This window comes from Dendropsophus ebraccatus, chromosome 1, assembly GCF_027789765.1.
Source record: "Dendropsophus ebraccatus isolate aDenEbr1 chromosome 1, aDenEbr1.pat, whole genome shotgun sequence".
In the NCBI taxonomy this organism is placed as follows: Eukaryota; Metazoa; Chordata; class Amphibia; order Anura; family Hylidae; genus Dendropsophus; species Dendropsophus ebraccatus.
Genome location: NC_091454.1, coordinates 76,784,155 through 76,800,806, shown reverse-complemented (window position 1 = coordinate 76,800,806; position 16,652 = coordinate 76,784,155). Strand labels below are relative to the sequence as shown.

The window sequence follows — 16,652 nt, the reverse complement described above, 5'->3', positions numbered from 1 at the left end:
GTCTTTTATTCATGGTTCCTCCAGCTTACCCAAACTAACAGTTGGCTGCTTGTCAAAGACCTGAAAGGGGCTACAAGTAAGCAGCTTCTCTTCTGGGTCTCCTGCACAGACTGCATACACAAATCCAGCACAGTGCCAATTCTCACCCTCTTCAGCACAGCAATTCTTCTATTGCTCCAAAATGAACAGACACCCCCATATCTAATGTAAAAGTATAATAAGATTCTACAGGAAACCATATGATGGTGCAGAAAAATAACTTTAATAAAAGTAATCGAACGTGATTTGTTATCATAAAAAGTAATGTCTTGTAACGCTTGATTACATTTAATATCGAATCTCCAGCTTAGCACTGAAACTGTAAAGTTATTTCCCATAAATCTGCCTCAAGAATCAAATTAAGTGTATGGTTGCGTTCCTACATTTGCAATCACGAATGCGGCTGAACCCCCCCAATTTCTGCATCAATAGCCACCGTGATGTTGCCAATAAATCTCAGCAACATCATGCGGTTATTGGCCACGTTTGTGATTGCAAATGTGGGAACCCATCCTAAAGGTAAATTAGAAAAACCATGTGCTTTTATAAAAAGCATATAATCTTTATATGAAATGGTAAAAACCATTAGGTAGTACTGATATTGGTTGGTTAGTCACCAACTTACAATGAAGTTATTTAGGTTATGAGCAAAAAACAGTCTACAGCCATGTTAACACTTCCCGAACTTGCGCTGGGATTATTAATGAGAATTCTGTGCACAAAATCCATGGCAAATTACAGCTCTTTTTGAGGATATCCTGTGGAAACCAACATCCCAATTTGCATGTTACACAGAGTCATGAATCTGCTGGCCTCTCCCCTGTGTACAAGTATGGGCTATAGGAGTATGACACTGAACGCTTAGGAAAGCCATTCACGTTGGTTTCCAGTGAAATAGCCACCTACATTCTTCTGAAAATTACTTAAACCCACACAATTATAGGGAGGAGTCAGCGTCACAATGTTTCACAGGTGAGCTCCCCTTTGTTAGGATAATCCCAACCAGTGGACTTAAGACATCACCTACAAACAAGAGTCTTTCTAAAAAGCAGTGAACATTCGTGTGCTTGGCATCACTTGTTTGGAGCCAGTTCTTCTATCTTGCCCTTCTTTCCTTTTTGTCTCAGTCTGATGTTATGTTCTGTCACTTCTTCCTCTGAATCAGAGTCTGAGCTGTCAGAGTCGTCCTCATTTGAGTCAGAGCTATCTAGTTCAACTAAAGCCACATTCTAAAAGAAAACAACAATCCAGTATTAGATTTATATACAGTAATTTTGAAAAACAATCTGTTTGTATCTAAATATTCACTTAGATTTCATTCACACGTTGTGGTCAAGTTGCAGTTTTGGTACCATTTTCCTAAAATCAAGACATAAAAAAAAAAACACTACTGCTATCCATCCACGGTAATCATGCTGTTTAGTGCAGATTCTTCAGAAAGGTCCAGTATGACTTGACTTTTCCATGATTTTTTATATGAAACAAATTAATTGCTAAGCAAGTAACATCAGATTTATCTGAACTTACTTTAAAGGGGTTGGCCACTTTATAGTAAAATTGTTTGGTGTACAGTATTAGTAAGTGTACTCACAGCACTTACTGACAGCAGCTCCCTGTGTACCACATAGTGGTAGACTCACCTCCTCCAGGCTGTGCTGCTCTGTGGTGAGTCTGTCCATAAGATGGCTGACCTGCAGGAAGATGTGACCATGCCCCGCCCCCTTGTGTCCATGACTAAGCCTGTATATTCCTATAGTGGACACTGGGGGTGGGGCATGGTCACATGTTCCTCCAGGTCAGCCATCTTATGGACAGACTCACCACAGAGCAGGGCAGCCCAGCCTGGGGGAGGGGAGTCTGATTTTATCTCTATGAGGTACACAGGGAGCTGCTGTCAGTATATACAGTGCATACACTTACTAATACTGTACACTGAACTATTTTACTATAAAGTGGCCAACCCCTTTAAGCAGTGGCGGTCTTTGGCACGAAGCACCCCAAGCGATCGCTTGGGGCCCCCAACATCCAGGGGGGCCCCCACGCCCCGCTCTTGTGCTCAAGACCGCTGGACAGGGCTGCTGCCCCGCTCGCTGCTGCCATCTGAACTGTAACTATGAGCACTCGTAATGAGCGCTCATAGTTACATGCAGCAGCACTGACAGGGCGGGAGACATTGGCCCCCTTCCTGTCAGACACTCTTGTGGCCGCAGGAAGGGTTTTCCCTGCGGTCACAAGTGGCAGCTCTGTCCTTGTGGTGTCGGTGCTGCAGTGACATCACTGGAGCATCGGCACCAGGACAAGATGAGTGCGGCCTCTTGTGATTGCAGGGAAAACCCTTCCTGCGGCCACAAGAGTGAAGAGAAGAGGAGACGCCCAGACCCAGGTGAGTATAAGTGTTTGTTTTATTGTGTTATATACTATATGGGAGGGGGAGCACACAGGGGTCTGTTTAACTGGGGGAGCGCACATCGGTGTCTATATAAATGGGGGGAGCACACAGGGGGGTTATATAACAGGGGGAGCACACAGAGGGGCTATAGACTACTGGGGGCAGCACACAGGGGGTCTATATACTACTTGGGGCAGCAGAATGGGGTCTATATACAACTTGGAGAGCACACAGGAGGTCTATATCCAAGTGGGGAAGCACACAGGGGGGCTATATACTACTGGGGGAGCACACAGGGGTCTATATACTACTGGTGGGGCACACAGGGGGTCTATATACTACTGGGGGAACATACAGGGGGTCTATATACTACTGGGGGAACATACAGGGGGTCTATATACTACTTGTGAGGCACACAGGTGGTCTATATATAACTGGGGGAGCACACAGGGGTCTGTATACTACTGGGGCAGCACACAAGGGGTCTATATAATACTGGTGGGGCACACAGGGGGTCTATATACTACTGGGGAACCCCACAGGGGGTTTATATACTACTGGAGGAGCACACAGGGGTCTATATCCAAGTGGGGGAGCACACAGGAGGTCTATATCCAAGTGGGGAAGCACACAGGGGGGCTAAATACCCCTGAGGGAGCACACAGGGGGCCTATATACTAGTGGGGGATCACACAGGGGGTATATACAACTGGGGGCAGCACACAGGGGGTCTATATACAACTGGGGCAGCACACAGGAGGTCTATATACTTCTCGGGGAGCACCCGGGGGGGGCTATATATAACTGGGGGAACACACAGGGGTCTATATACTACTGGGGGAAGCAAACAAGGGGTATATACTACTGGGGGCAGGACACAAAGGGTATATACTATTGGGGGCAGCACACAAGGAGTATATATTACTGGCGGTAGCGCACAAGGGGTATATACTACTGGGGGCAACACACAGCGGTCTATTGTTTTGGAACTCGTGTCGAGGGGGCGGGGGGCCCAGATATAACTTCGCTTGGGGCCCCAGAAATGCCAAGACCGCCCCTGCCTTTAAGTCCACTCACCTCTAATGATATATTTTAAAATAAAAATTAAAGGGTAGCTGTCATGAAGAATTGTGCAGATCAGTGTGCAGCTGATGCTGGAAAATTGTTCCACGCCACCAATGTTCTGTGCACTAGCCCTATAAATTAGAATTTGTACACAGAACACTGGCGTTGTGGTAGGAAACCACATTAAAGCAATTTTTCCGACAGGTACCCTTTAAACAAACAGACAGCTATAGATATATAACATCTATTTGGACCTTTGTTACATCCATCTAAAACTTGTAAGGGAAAATGTGACACTATAATCTAAATATGTGATGTCATACATCTCATGCATCAGTTACAGCTTTCCAAAAGAAAGATCCCATACACACTTGTAAATATAAGATGTTTGAAAATGACCCATTGTCCGCACTTAGGTCTTAGGTTTGACACTTACCATTTCGATTATGTTTTCCTCACCATCCACATTTTCGATGTCAAACTTTCCATCTGAAGATGACTGAATTTCCCTGCTGAGATCCTCATTGGCTTGTGCCATTTGAGGCAGGAAGTTTTGTACTCTATCAAGTACTGTAACAACAAGAAAGTGAAGGAATACAAGATGAACTTAGTATCACTGTAACTGACATCACAAATGGGGAGTAAAATTTCACTTCACACTTTTATATCTGTACAGAAATGGATGGGGAAAGGAGCCAGTTACTGTTATTTGTCCCTCTGTACAGGCATCCAGGGACCTCCTGCATGGTATCACCCTCTTTACCAGCCAGAGAGTCTGTCATGTCTGTCTTCTCCTACTGAAGGAAGTGAGAGGAGGAGACCACTGAGTCACATCAGGACATGTATAGTATTACAATGGCTAGGATTTTTGGTTACTTCACTACACATACACTATACAAACAAAGTTATCGAGACACCCCATTCTAAATTCACAGCCATTCTGCAAAATTTTGAGGGTCTGTTGGATTGTTTGCCCCTTTCATGCAGAAGGACATTTGTGAAGTCAGACAGTTATGTAAGATGTGAAAACCTGGCTCGTAATCTAAATTCTCCTTCACCCTAAAGGAGTTGGATAGGGTTGAGGTCAGGGCTCTGTCAAGTACTTTTATACCAAACTTCCCCAACTATTTCTTTATACACTTTGCGTAGTGCACTGGGTACAGTCATACTGGGACAGAAAAGAAGAAAACAATTGTCCAAAATGTCTTGGTATGTACAAGGATTTCCATTCACTAACAATAAGGGGCCCTAGGACAACCCCTGAATAACATCATTCCTCTTACACCAAATTTTACAGCTGGCACAATGCTGTCAGGCAAGTAAAATTCTCTGGGGGTTTTCCCAATTCAGAGGGCCTTAAATGGGTTATCCGATTAGGGAAAATTCTTTTTATATTGTTGGAAGTATATAGAAAATAATAAACAGCCTATACTTACCTCTCCAGTGTCCCCCACTGAACGTTTCTGCTTCCGCTTTTCAGAGTCATCTTGGTGGTGACTGCCTGCTCAGGCAATCACTAGCCACGGTGGTGCCCTGTCTGAGCCAGTGATCGTCTGAGTGAACTCAGGTAAGAATAGGTGCTTTATTATTTTCTATATACAGTGGTACCTTGGTTTAAGAGCTCACATTTTTTCAAAATTGTGACTTGGTTTAAGAGCTCCCTGTACCGGGTGGGAGCGCGAGTGGGGCAAGGCCTGCATAGCTGGGTCTACAGCACTGTTCTCTGACCCAGGAAGTCTCCTTCACCTTCCAAATCATAGCAGATCCACTTCAGGCAGGGGCTTGCATCAGGGGACAGGACTGTGGGGGGTAATCACTCCATAGCTGTAACCCCTCTCTCACCGGACAGAGAGTGCTGCTATACTGTGCCCACATCTGTCCTGCTCATTCCTTCATGCTCCCTGCAGTCTCTGTCAGTCCTGATTGGTCCATGCTCCATTGCTGTCATGTGACCACACAGACCTCTGACAGCAGCTATTGTACTACGCTACTGCATTATAGGGATCTGCAGTTTCATCCTGTATCTACAAACTGCGGCTGTTTTTTCAGGTTTATGCACTTACTATACATTATACTCCACATGCTGATTGCTATACTGTACAGTAACTTATAATATCACATATTCAGCTGGTTCTAGTTTGTTTCATTTGTTTTACATGTTATTTAGAATAAAAAATTACTTTTGGGTTGTGGAACCAATTGTCTGCATTTCAATGATTTCCTATGGGAAAATTTGCTTTGGTTTATGAGTGGATTTGGATTACAAGCATGGTCCCGAAATGAATTATGCTCGTAATCCAAGGCACCACTGTACTTGCAACGATATATAATTTTTTTTTTTTTATAATTTAATAACCCTTTTAAGACTTGCTGTTTAGTCACAGAAACCCATGCCATGAAGCTCCCAGCACACACTGTGTGCGGATAATGTAGGCCTAAATCTCATTTGCGGTTAATCGTACATGTAACTGCGGTAACGATAATTATGACATGCCCCCATTTTACAAGCCACACAGCAGGTATGTACTGCAGGGAAACACGGTATATATGATGGGTATATAGTATATACAGATGACAGCTAGAGGCACAGCAAATATAATGGATATATAGTCTAGTGTATACACGTGACAGTAGAAAGGCACTGTTATGGGGACACTATGACTGGTACATTATAGGGGGCTGTAGCTGACACTGTTATTAGGGCACATGGTGGCTCATTATAGGGGGGGGGCTGCTCGTTGACACTGTCGGGCAGTACTACATTAAACTTCAGGGAGCTCCTTAGAATGATCCATTCTTTCACAAATGTATGAAAAAGCGAACAATGGCAATGGGACTGCAACACCTGGATGCAATGTTAAAGAGGTGGTTCCCAATACTTTTGTCCATATAGTGCACTTACACAGTAATACACCACTAGCAGAGCACAAAACACAGAGGAAAATACACTTACTGCTGCTTCTTGGCATTCTAACTATTGGAGAACAGGAACTGGTTTTCTTGTTGTGTTTTGAATTTATAAGTAACTTGTTGTACAGACCTAAAATAACAGAGGGGACAAAATGAGCCCTGACATAATATACTAAAAAAACACAGTACTATAAAGCTTCTTAGAGTGTTATTCTGAGTTAACCCCATCCCTCCCTTCCCAGAACAACCACCCACACTCCAGGCAAGTCAATGTATAGGGAGAAAATGGCATTTATATACACCCTGCAAAATCCATTTGAATTTGTTCATGCTACAATTCAGAATTTGCAGAGACTTACTGGCAGCTGTGTGCAGGCTCCAAAAAGCCCCCACCCCTGTGCACTGTATATTAGTAAGGAAAAGCAGCACCTCATTTATAGATCAAGTGGTCAGGTTCCCTTTAAATACTCTCCAAGTGCCACCACTCCTATGCCCAGAAGAACACGAGCAGTCAGTACCTGCTGAGGGGCCGACATCCAGCAGCTCTCCGGACCGCACAGGCTCCGCTCTCTGCTCCTTGGCCGCCTCCATGTCTCCCCGTGTCGGATCGCAATGAGGAGCACGCGCCCAGGGCAGGAAGCCGGCAGCTCAGTGATGACGTCACCACAAGGCGCGCTATCATTCTCCATGACAACTATGGGCAGAGTGCCAGCACTTTTCTATATTAGAATTCTCAGAGTTGATAAACTTCGCAGCTCACCTATAGCAGCAATGATTTATACAGAGCGCGACCTGATGGATATGTCACCTCTCTGGTAGAATTATTGGAAATACTAACAAACACCGAGGGCCTCTGCTGGCCATTTGTATGTACTACAACATGAGAAACGGACGAAGCTCCTAGGCATAGGGTAGCGCTGCTGCAGATAGCTGCCTGATGCATACAAGTGGTAAAGTAGTTACATTGTGCCGTCTAATAATACCATAAAACTCAGGTAACTGCCAATGTAGAGAGATGTGCAGCTACACAGCACTCTGAGCAGTCCGGTCACTATGGGTGACGTGTCACTGGTTTCCAGGATACACAAGCTCCGCCCATACGCGTGGATCCCGTAATTCAGAAGCGGTCCGGTGTCGTCACACATTTCACCACGCCCCCTCCCCGTACGCTTGCGTAGCGGTGAGCCGTCAGATCGACTGTCTGGTCACCGCAGGAGAGGGATGAGCCGGGGGCACAGCGGCAGCATGGAGCGGGCACGGCCCGGGGCATCTGTGAGGTAACAGCCGGGCTGTTGTGGGCGTGTATAACGGGCTGTGTGTTATCTGTAGTGGGCACAGGGCTGTCATATAGGGGAACCCCGGGTGACCTATGTCAGACTGTGCCCATGGGGGGCCCCCTGCTGCTGTGTATGAGGGCAGTGGTGGCCGCCAGTAACAGCCTATGTGCTGCCCCCATACACACTGATGGTACGTAGACATCTGTATTCCAGAGCTGTCAGCTGTGAGGGGAGGCCACCATGACAGGCACACTGTGTGCGGATGGCTGCTGTCACTTGTGCTCATGTCAGGGTGCCCGGCAGCTCAGTCATTGCTGTGTGTGGCAGTGCCCTGCTGCATGGTCCCTCATTACCGCTTATGTCTCTGTAATAGGTGATGGAGTCGGTGACAGGGTGCCCGGCAGCTCAGTCATTGCTGTGTGTGGCAGTGCCGTGCTGCATGGTCCCTCATTACCGCTTATGTCTCTGTAATAGGTGATGGAGTCGGTGACAGGGTGCCCGGCAGCTCAGTCATTGCTGTGTGTGTGGCAGTGCCCTGCTGCATGGTCCCTCATTACCGCTTATGTCTCTGTAATAGGTGATGGAGTCGGTGACAGGGTGCCCGGCAGCTCAGTCATTGCTGTGTGTGGCAGTGCCCTGCTGCATGGTCCCTCATTACCGCTTATGTCTCTGTAATAGGTGATGGAGTCGGTGACAGGGTGCCCGGCAGCTCAGTCATTGCTGTGTGTGGCAGTGCCCTGCTGCATGGTCCCTCATTACCGCTTATGTCTCTGTAATAGGTGATGGAGTCGGTGACAGGGTGCCCGGCAGCTCAGTCATTGCTGTGTGTGGCAGTGCCCTGCTGCATGGTCCCTCATTACCGCTTATGTCTCTGTAATAACAGGTGATGGAGTCGGTGACAGGGTGCCCGGCAGCTCAGTCATTGCTGTGTGTGGCAGTGCCCTGCTGCATGGTCCCTCATTACCGCTTATGTCTCTGTAATAACAGGTGATGGAGTCGGTGACAGGGTGCCCGGCAGCTCAGTCATTGCTGTGTGTGGCAGTGCCCTGCTGCATGGTCCCTCATTACCGCTTATGTCTCTGTAATAGGTGATGGAGTCGGTGACAGGGTGCCCGGCAGCTCAGTCATTGCTGTGTGTGGCAGTGCCCTGCTGCATGGTCCCTCATTACCGCTTATGTCTCTGTAATAACAGGTGATGGAGTCGGTGACAGGGTGCCCGGCAGCTCAGTCATTGCTGTGTGTGGCAGTGCCCTGCTGCATGGTCCCTCATTACCGCTTATGTCTCTGTAATAGGTGATGGAGTCGGTGACAGGGTGCCCGGCAGCTCAGTCATTGCTGTGTGTGGCAGTGCCCTGCTGCATGGTCCCTCATTACAGCTTATGTCTCTGTAATAGGTGATGGAGTCGGTGACAGGGTGCCCGGCAGCTCAGTCATTGCTGTGTGTGGCAGTGCCCTGCTGCATGGTCCCTCATTACCGGCTATGTCTCTGTAATAACAGGTGATGGAGTCGGTGACAGGGTGCCCAGCAGCTCAGTCATTGCTGTGTGTGTGGCAGTGCCCTGCTGCATGGTCCCTCATTACCGGCTATGTCTCTGTAATAACAGGTGATGGAGTCGGTGACAGGGTGCCCGGCAGCTCAGTCATTGCTGTGTGTGTGGCAGTGCCCTGCTGCATGGTCCCTCATTACCGCTTATGTCTCTGTAATAGGTGATGGAGTCGGTGACAGGGTGCCCAGCAGCTCAGTCATTGCTGTGTGTGTGTGGCAGTGCCCTGCTGCATGGTCCCTTATTACCGGCTATGTCTCTGTAATAACAGGTGATGGAGTCGGTGACAGGGTGCCCAGCAGCTCAGTCATTGCTGTGTGTGTGGCAGTGCCCTGCTGCATGGTCCCTCATTACCGGCTATGTCTCTGTAATAACAGGTGATGGAGTCGGTGACAGGGTGCCCAGCAGCTCAGTCATTGCTGTGTATGTGTGGCAGTGCCCTGCTTCCTGGTCCCTCATTACCGGCTATGTCTCTGTAATAGGTGATGGAGTCGGTGACAGGGTGCCCAGCAGCTCAGTCATTGCTGTGTGTGTGGCAGTGCCCTGCTGCATGGTCCCTCATTACCGCTTATGTCTCTGTAATAGGTGATGGAGTCTGTGACAGGGTGCCTGGCAGCTCAGTCATTGCTGTGTGTGTGGCAGTGCCCTGCTGCATGGTCCCTCATTACTGGCTATGTCTCTGTAATAACAGGTGATGGAGTCGGTGACAGGGTGCCCGGCAGCTCAGTCATTGCTGTGTGTGGCAGTGCCCTGTTGCATGGTCCCTCATTACCGCTTATGTCTCTGTAATAGGTGATGGAGTCTGTGACAGGGTGCCCGGCAGCTCAGTCATTGCTGTGTGTGTGGCAGTGCCCTGCTGCATGGTCCCTCATTACCGGCTATGTCTCTGTAATAACAGGTGATGGAGTCGGTGACAGGGTGCCCAGCAGCTCAGTCATTGCTGTGTGTGTGGCAGTGCCCTGCTGCATGGTCCCTCATTACCGGCTATGTCTCTGTAATAGGTGATGGAGTCGGTGACAGGGTGCCCAGCAGCTCAGTCATTGCTGTGTGTGTGGCAGTGCCCTGCTGCATGGTCCCTCATTACCGCTTATGTCTCTGTAATAACAGGTGATGGAGTCGGTGACAGGGTGCCCGGCAGCTCAGTCATTGCTGTGTGTGGCAGTGCCCTGCTGCATGGTCCCTCATTACCGGCTATGTCTCTGTAATAGGTGATGGAGTCGGTGACAGGGTGCCCGGCAGCTCAGTCATTGCTGTGTGTGTGGCAGTGCCCTGCTGCATGGTCCCTCATTACCGGCTATGTCTCTGTAATAGGTGATGGAGTCTGTGACAGGGTGCCCAGCAGCTCAGTCATTGCTGTGTGTGTGGCAGTGCCCTGCTGCATGGTCCCTCATTACCGGCTATGTCTCTGTAATAGGTGATGGAGTCTGTGACAGGGTGCCCAGCAGCTCAGTCATTGCTGTGTGTGTGGCAGTGCCCTGCTGCATGGTCCCTCATTACCGGCTATGTCTCTGTAATAGGTGATGGAGTCGGTGACAGGGTGCCCGGCCCACAGTGTGTGTCTCATACAAGTGACGGGTCATCATGGTGTCATCACCTCCCTGTTATATGCTTCCCCGGTCCAGGGTGACCGCTCTCCTTTCCTCACAGTTTACTTGGGGATTTTGTTCCTACTTCAGGTGTGGAGCAGCTACTGTTCACAGAGCGGAGGGGGGGGATCTGCACCCGCAGCCTTCTGATGTGACATGGTGGTAATGGGGCACATGGCATCTGTATGTTGTTGTTCAGCCAGCTGCTGTCTGTGATGCGGCCCCAAGCATCCTGATGGGAACTGGTAGTAAGGAAAGGGTTTGCAGATGAAGACCACCTCAAGGAGCAGAAAGTCACTGCAAGCCTGGCTCCCAACGAGGTGGCCTAATCAGACCCCATTGGAGTTGATCTAGTCTGCTGTACTCCACCATCTCTACCAATGGTATTCTAAATTCACTATGTATATGCTTCTACTAATTAGGCTCCAGTCCAATGTGCACAAGATGTACCCCCACCCCCCAAAGACACCACCTGGTGTACACGCTGCCCCCCCCCCCCAATCGTTATTTACATGTAATATAGTTGATTTCTCATTTCATGACCAGGTGCTATACTTTGAGCTGTAACTTTCCTACCTTGTTGCCTAGAAGTAAATGTTTCCAGCAGACATCTCTTTCCAAACAGATGGCCTTTTCCTTTTAATTATTTCTGATTAAAAAAATACTAAATTACCCTCAGTTGTACCGGTGGGACCTGGAAATACCCTATGCCTCGTCGTCTTAGCTGCACTGCATGTGGACCCTTTTGATGTGTCCCCTGCCCTTTACTTTAGAATAGAAGGGCATATGTTTAGGATGGAGTTTAGCTATATTCTGTAGTGACATTGTATGTTCTAGCTAAGCTCAGGTAGGTGCCCAATATGTACTAATTTACGTCCATAAGTTGTCTTACACTGAAACAGGTGCTGTCATCTAGAGATTAGATTGTAATGGGGACATGAACTAACCACCTATCTATGTACAGCGCTGTGGACACAGTCTCATTAGCTATGGGGAGTCTCTATAGAAAGAAACAGTTAAGAGAATGCCTAATTACTTTAGTGTTGTTGTAGCTGTCATGTGGACGTATAATGTCTCCAGGGTAGTCGTACTCTTTTTGTTTGCCAGCTTTTGTTCTATGCCATATGCGGTCTTGGTTTTATTTGCTTATGAAGTTCTTTGCGGTTTACATTTGTAGCTCTGTGTATCATCTGGGTGTGCTGCGGGACACTGTTTACTCTGTGCTATGTATCTGCAATATGTTTCCTGAAGCCACTCGTACATATCTTCTTTAATCTGATTATAAATTATTCTTTTTATTTATTGCACAATAATATGTGGGCGGTCACCATACCTGAGCTGTTTATCTGCTCTATTAGTTGCATTTTAGAAGTTTGCCTTCAAGCAGCCTTTTGGACCACAGGGACCTGTGGTGGAGATGACTTATTGACTTCTATGGGAGAGCGCTGAGCCATCACCTGTTGCCAATGGTATGACCCTGTGATTTTTGTTTTATAAGGGTATATTCTCATGTTGTAGCCTACACTTGCTGTCCAATGGCCGTCCATTTTTGCTTGTATATTTGTGGTATTAGCAGAAAAGGTGTTCAGGCCAGTGTTTCCTCTAAGCTTCAGCCACTGCTGAGCGGAATAGCAAGTGAGCTGAGCAATGTTCAAGCAAAGTTGGGCAAACCAAAAACCTAACACAGGAACTTCAGTACCTTAGTCTAGTGCAGCAGTCGGTGTACATTCACATGAAAGTCCAATGCAGATTTGATGCTATATTTAGAAATGTTGTTATATTGGTTTACCCAGCCTCAGATCAGTGTAGTTACATCCAGTGACTCATGTGGGGCGTCTTCTCTGATCAGTCGTTCATTTTTCCTTTCTAACAAGGCCGTGTCGTCTTGAAGACTTCTACCGGCCACAAATCCTCTCCAGAATCTGCGAGAGAATCATTTTAGGTTGCTAGCTCCAGCACATGTAGTAGTTAAGGCCCTCTGTGCCCCTATAGTTTTTAGGCCCCCTCCAGGATGCTTGTAGTAATGTATATAACCCCTCCACCACCAGGATGCCCTTAGTATTGTAGTTTACCCTGCCCCCTCCAGGATCCCCCTAGTATTGTAGTTAACCCAAGATGCCCCTAGTATAACCCCCCTCCCCCTTGAATGCACCTAGTATATTAAATGACCCCCCCCCCCTTCTTCCCACCCAGGGATCCCATGCATTGTAATCAAACCCTCTGTCCACAAAGTAATGTCCCTTGTGTGTTGCGATTCCAAGTAAAAAAAAAAAAAATCCCACTCACCTGTCCTCTGTTCCAAGGCTGGCCGGCCTCATCCTCCTGTAGTCTCTGTGGCTTGCAGGTCTTCTCCTACAGGCGCACAGGAGTGTACAGGAACAGGTAGTCCCTGCTTTTGTTCGCACATTACGTAGTACACTACAAAATGTACGTACAGGAGCTGGGATTTCCCTCCGGATTTCCTGCTCCTGTAAATTAGTGAGTGGTGATGTGTACATAGTATGCATTGCCACTCACTTTACATTTAGAGGGGCAAAATTATGTGCTGCTGAGCAGCGGCTGGCAGCAGTGAGCGGGGCTTCCCTTTCAGCTGAGCAGCTGCACAGCTTAAAGGGAACACTGGTTTAGACTCTGGGTAGCTTCACACGTACCATATCACTGCTTTTTTAACGCTGCGTTTTTATCGCGGCCTTTTTGCTGCATTTTTGCAGCGTTTTTTACATGTGAGTCTTGATTTTCACATGAAAATCATGTGAAAATCAAAACGCGCATGTAAAAAAACGCAGCGTTAAATACGCGGCGATACGGTACCTGTGCAGCTACCCTAACATTGTAAGTCTATGGAGATTGTTTTCTTCAGCAAACTGGGAGTGAAGACCCATACCCTGACCGATCAAGACTTTTGACACGTCTCTAGGATGTCAACACTATTTTTTTTTCTAAAGGGACACTTTAAAGGGGTATTACACTCAAACATAACTTTTGATATGTTACCTTACTATGCTCCAGCCTAATAGATTTGTAAAGTGTCTTTAATTTTAGGGTGTGATTTAAGCAGATATAAGAACCGCGTGGATCCAGCTTCTAGACATTACATATACAGGTAAGTTGTGGAAGGCTCAGGGCAGTGGAGACATTACCACAGATGATGTACGCAGCTCACACAGGGTTGACCAGAGTGGATACACAGGTTTTTCAGCCTTTGAGGCCAATACTCTTGTCCTATTAACCTTTGACTTCATGTTTATTTAAGAGATGAAAACAGAACATATGATTTATGGAAAGAGATTCCATTACACCAGTTTTCTAACGCTTTGCTCACATCTGAACAGCAGGGTCTGCGTAAAATATACAACAAAATAGTGCAGCGTGCAATGCCATTATGTCCATGCAGCAAAATACCAGACACAAGGACAGAAACCTGACTAAAAACAGGTAAAATGGGAGGCTATGGGGTGGTGTTTTCTTAACAGCTTTGTCTGACAACATCTGATGGCAATCTCATTGTAAGAACAGTGGAATACAATAGCATGCGGATATTAAGGCGCAGCTGTGATATGTCACTTGTGTTTAGATACAACGCCTTCAGACATCATCTAAGACCCCCCACCCTCATTGCCCTGTCTCCTTCCCTGTAGCTCTGCCTCCCAGAATGGCAGCTGTGTATAAGCACAAGGCCATCAGTGGCTCTATACCAGGTCAGTGTATGAAAAGCAGATTCCTAGTAGAGCAAGGGCCGAAAGATTATACAGACTGATGGATTTCAGGTAATTGCCACACTAACTTTAGTAGGGAAGAGGCTAGAGGGGCAATGCTTACATAGTGCTGTATACTCTATTATTAGAGAATAATGTGGAGCGTTTTGCGTACACCTTGGGGGAAATTTACCAAGAATGGCCTCTTACACACAAGTTCTTATAGTATAGTAAAATCCTACAGCTTTAGCATTGGGCTGATTCATAAAGAGGTGTATAGGTGAATCAGCCACTGTCATGGCTGTCCTGCTCGCCATGCTTTGACATGTATACTATTTTTCTAGCTAGACACTAGGTCTCCAGTGTATATTGTAGTAAATCCAGAGGCTATAAGGCCACAACCCTTTACACAGGCAACATGTGAACACAGCCTCAGGGGAGGTGTATAACTGCTTTATGTCCTGATCTATAAGAGATAGTAGCAGCAATATACGGAGAGAGCCAGGAGGGGAGGTGTCTGAGAGATGCCGGGAGGGATCCAATAGGTGATGGTGTGGTCATGTAGGTCACAGGAAGTCAGCTGACCTAGCACAGATCTCTTCCTGAGACACACAATTCTATGTGCAGTCATTTTCTGGTGGTCTGATTGCTTATCGCATGACCCGGCTACAGTAATGAAAAGTATGGATACAGAAGAGCTGGATTGAAACAAATTGGGACTGTAGGAATAGTGGTAGTAAATGCCAAGGTCACACATACTATAAAGGCAGACCATGCAGCTTCTGGGGCCCAGGTCTGGTTGGTCCCATTCCTTTTAATATTGCTAAGACATTATGCTGTACAGCATTATTGTTGTGAATAGAATTTAAGTATGTTTCCCTATTTTACAATACTTTTGTTTTGTGCTGGAGTAACCCAAGGAGGTTGAAGGGATAACTAACAGAAAGCACGATGAGTTGGGGTTCTCTATCTCTTGGTTTAGTGTTCTGATAACTCTAAAGAGGTCAGGTACCAATGCTAAACCACACAATTCAGAATGAAAGCAAAGTTATGTTAAAGGTTTTTGCCAGCTATGCTCCTTCTTCTAATCGTGCCCCCTACAGTACATTCTTCATAGCTTCTTCTATGTCACCAGGAGGCTTTGGTATTACAAATGAAATTCCTGCCTCATGGGACCAGTCTGTCAAACTGTAAGAGCCTTTTTTTTTTTTGTCTCCAGTGATTTCTTTTCCTTTCCATCAGAGAGCCATTTCCATAATTGGGACTTAAACCAGAGTTCCACTTTTTGTTCTGCGTTAATGACTTTGGCCAACAAGAATCTCTTGTACGTGGCCAGCTTCATGGCTGGAGATACATGAGATACATCTCTGGCTGCAACCTTGTCATCCTATGTTGTACATCTTATATCCCTAAAGTTGGCCATACATATCAGGTGTCTAATTTTCCACCTATAGATAAGTTAGCTAGTTTTATTAGAGAGAAAGAAATAAGCTTTGTTCCGTCAGAAGCATCTGACAGCAGCCAATCTCCCAGAGGAAGAATGGATCCAATATGAAGTCAGTGGCTAGATAAACGATGGTGTCACAACTTTCCTCTCTCCATGCCTGCGGTGAGCGACGAGACTGGCTGCAGGACCCCCGCTGGGCTCGGGGATCTCCGGAGCTGACACATCATGACCCGGCTGATGGACTGGCCACTCCACTGATGGACTGGCCACTGGGTCCCACCCCAGTCACTGACTGGCTGAGTGGCCAGTCCATCAGCTGGGCCATGACGTGTCAGCTGTGGAGATCTCCGAGCCTGGCAGGGGTCCCGCGGCCAGTCCCACTGCTCACCTCAGGCACGGGGAGAGGCAAGTTAGTACTTGTAATCAGTTTCTTCCCTGCCCCTGCCGGCTACCAGATTTTATAATCCTCTGGATTTTTTCTTTAAGGGTAAATTCACATGGGCGGATCCGCAGCGGATTTAACTATGCGAATTCGCAGCTAATTCTGCAGCGGATCGATCCCCTGTGAATTCCCATGCAATTACATACTCGCAGCGGGATTGTCATCCCGCTGCCAGTATGTAAGTGTCGGCCGCATTAACCCCCGCCGCCCGGGATGATACATTACCGGCAGCGCGATCCGGCCGCATCTGAGGCTCCC

The 16,652-nt window shown here is 47.2% G+C and overlaps 2 protein-coding genes across 3 annotated transcripts in view; one reads left to right on the top strand and one right to left on the bottom strand.

Moving 5' to 3' along the window:
* Positions 1-240: 240 nt before the first annotated feature.
* NOPCHAP1 (NOP protein chaperone 1) lies at positions 241-7,455 on the bottom strand. Its single transcript, XM_069973709.1, has 4 exons — positions 6,922-7,455; positions 6,447-6,533; positions 3,930-4,063; positions 241-1,268 (listed from the first exon to the last, which is right to left on the bottom strand). The coding sequence occupies exons 1-4, from the start codon at positions 6,992-6,994 to the stop codon at positions 1,113-1,115; spliced, it is 450 nt and encodes a 149-aa protein (XP_069829810.1). The 5' UTR covers positions 6,995-7,455; the 3' UTR covers positions 241-1,112.
* SLC41A2 (solute carrier family 41 member 2) overlaps positions 7,145-16,652 on the top strand; it is a 64,218-nt gene continuing 54,710 nt past the window's right edge. The window contains exon 1 of one of the 2 annotated variants that reach the window (XM_069973682.1): positions 7,145-7,680. The gene's annotated coding sequence lies outside the window, so the exon portion shown is untranslated. Of the gene's footprint in view, positions 7,681-12,210; positions 12,280-16,652 lie in introns of those variants that run through there. The other variant, XM_069973698.1, reaches the window with a different exon arrangement.

Excerpts from the sequence above, each read along its gene's own strand:
- NOPCHAP1 (XM_069973709.1), bottom strand. The coding sequence starts at position 6,994 with ATGGAGGCGGCCAAGGAGCAGAGAGCGGAGCCTGTGCGGTCCGGAGAG. Across the intron at positions 6,534-6,921 it reads GGATGTCGGCCCCTCAGCAG|GTCTGTACAACAAGTTACTT; the intron begins GTACTGACTGCT and ends CTGTTATTTTAG. Across the intron at positions 4,064-6,446 it reads TAGAATGCCAAGAAGCAGCA|TACTTGATAGAGTACAAAAC; the intron begins GTAAGTGTATTT and ends TTGTTGTTACAG.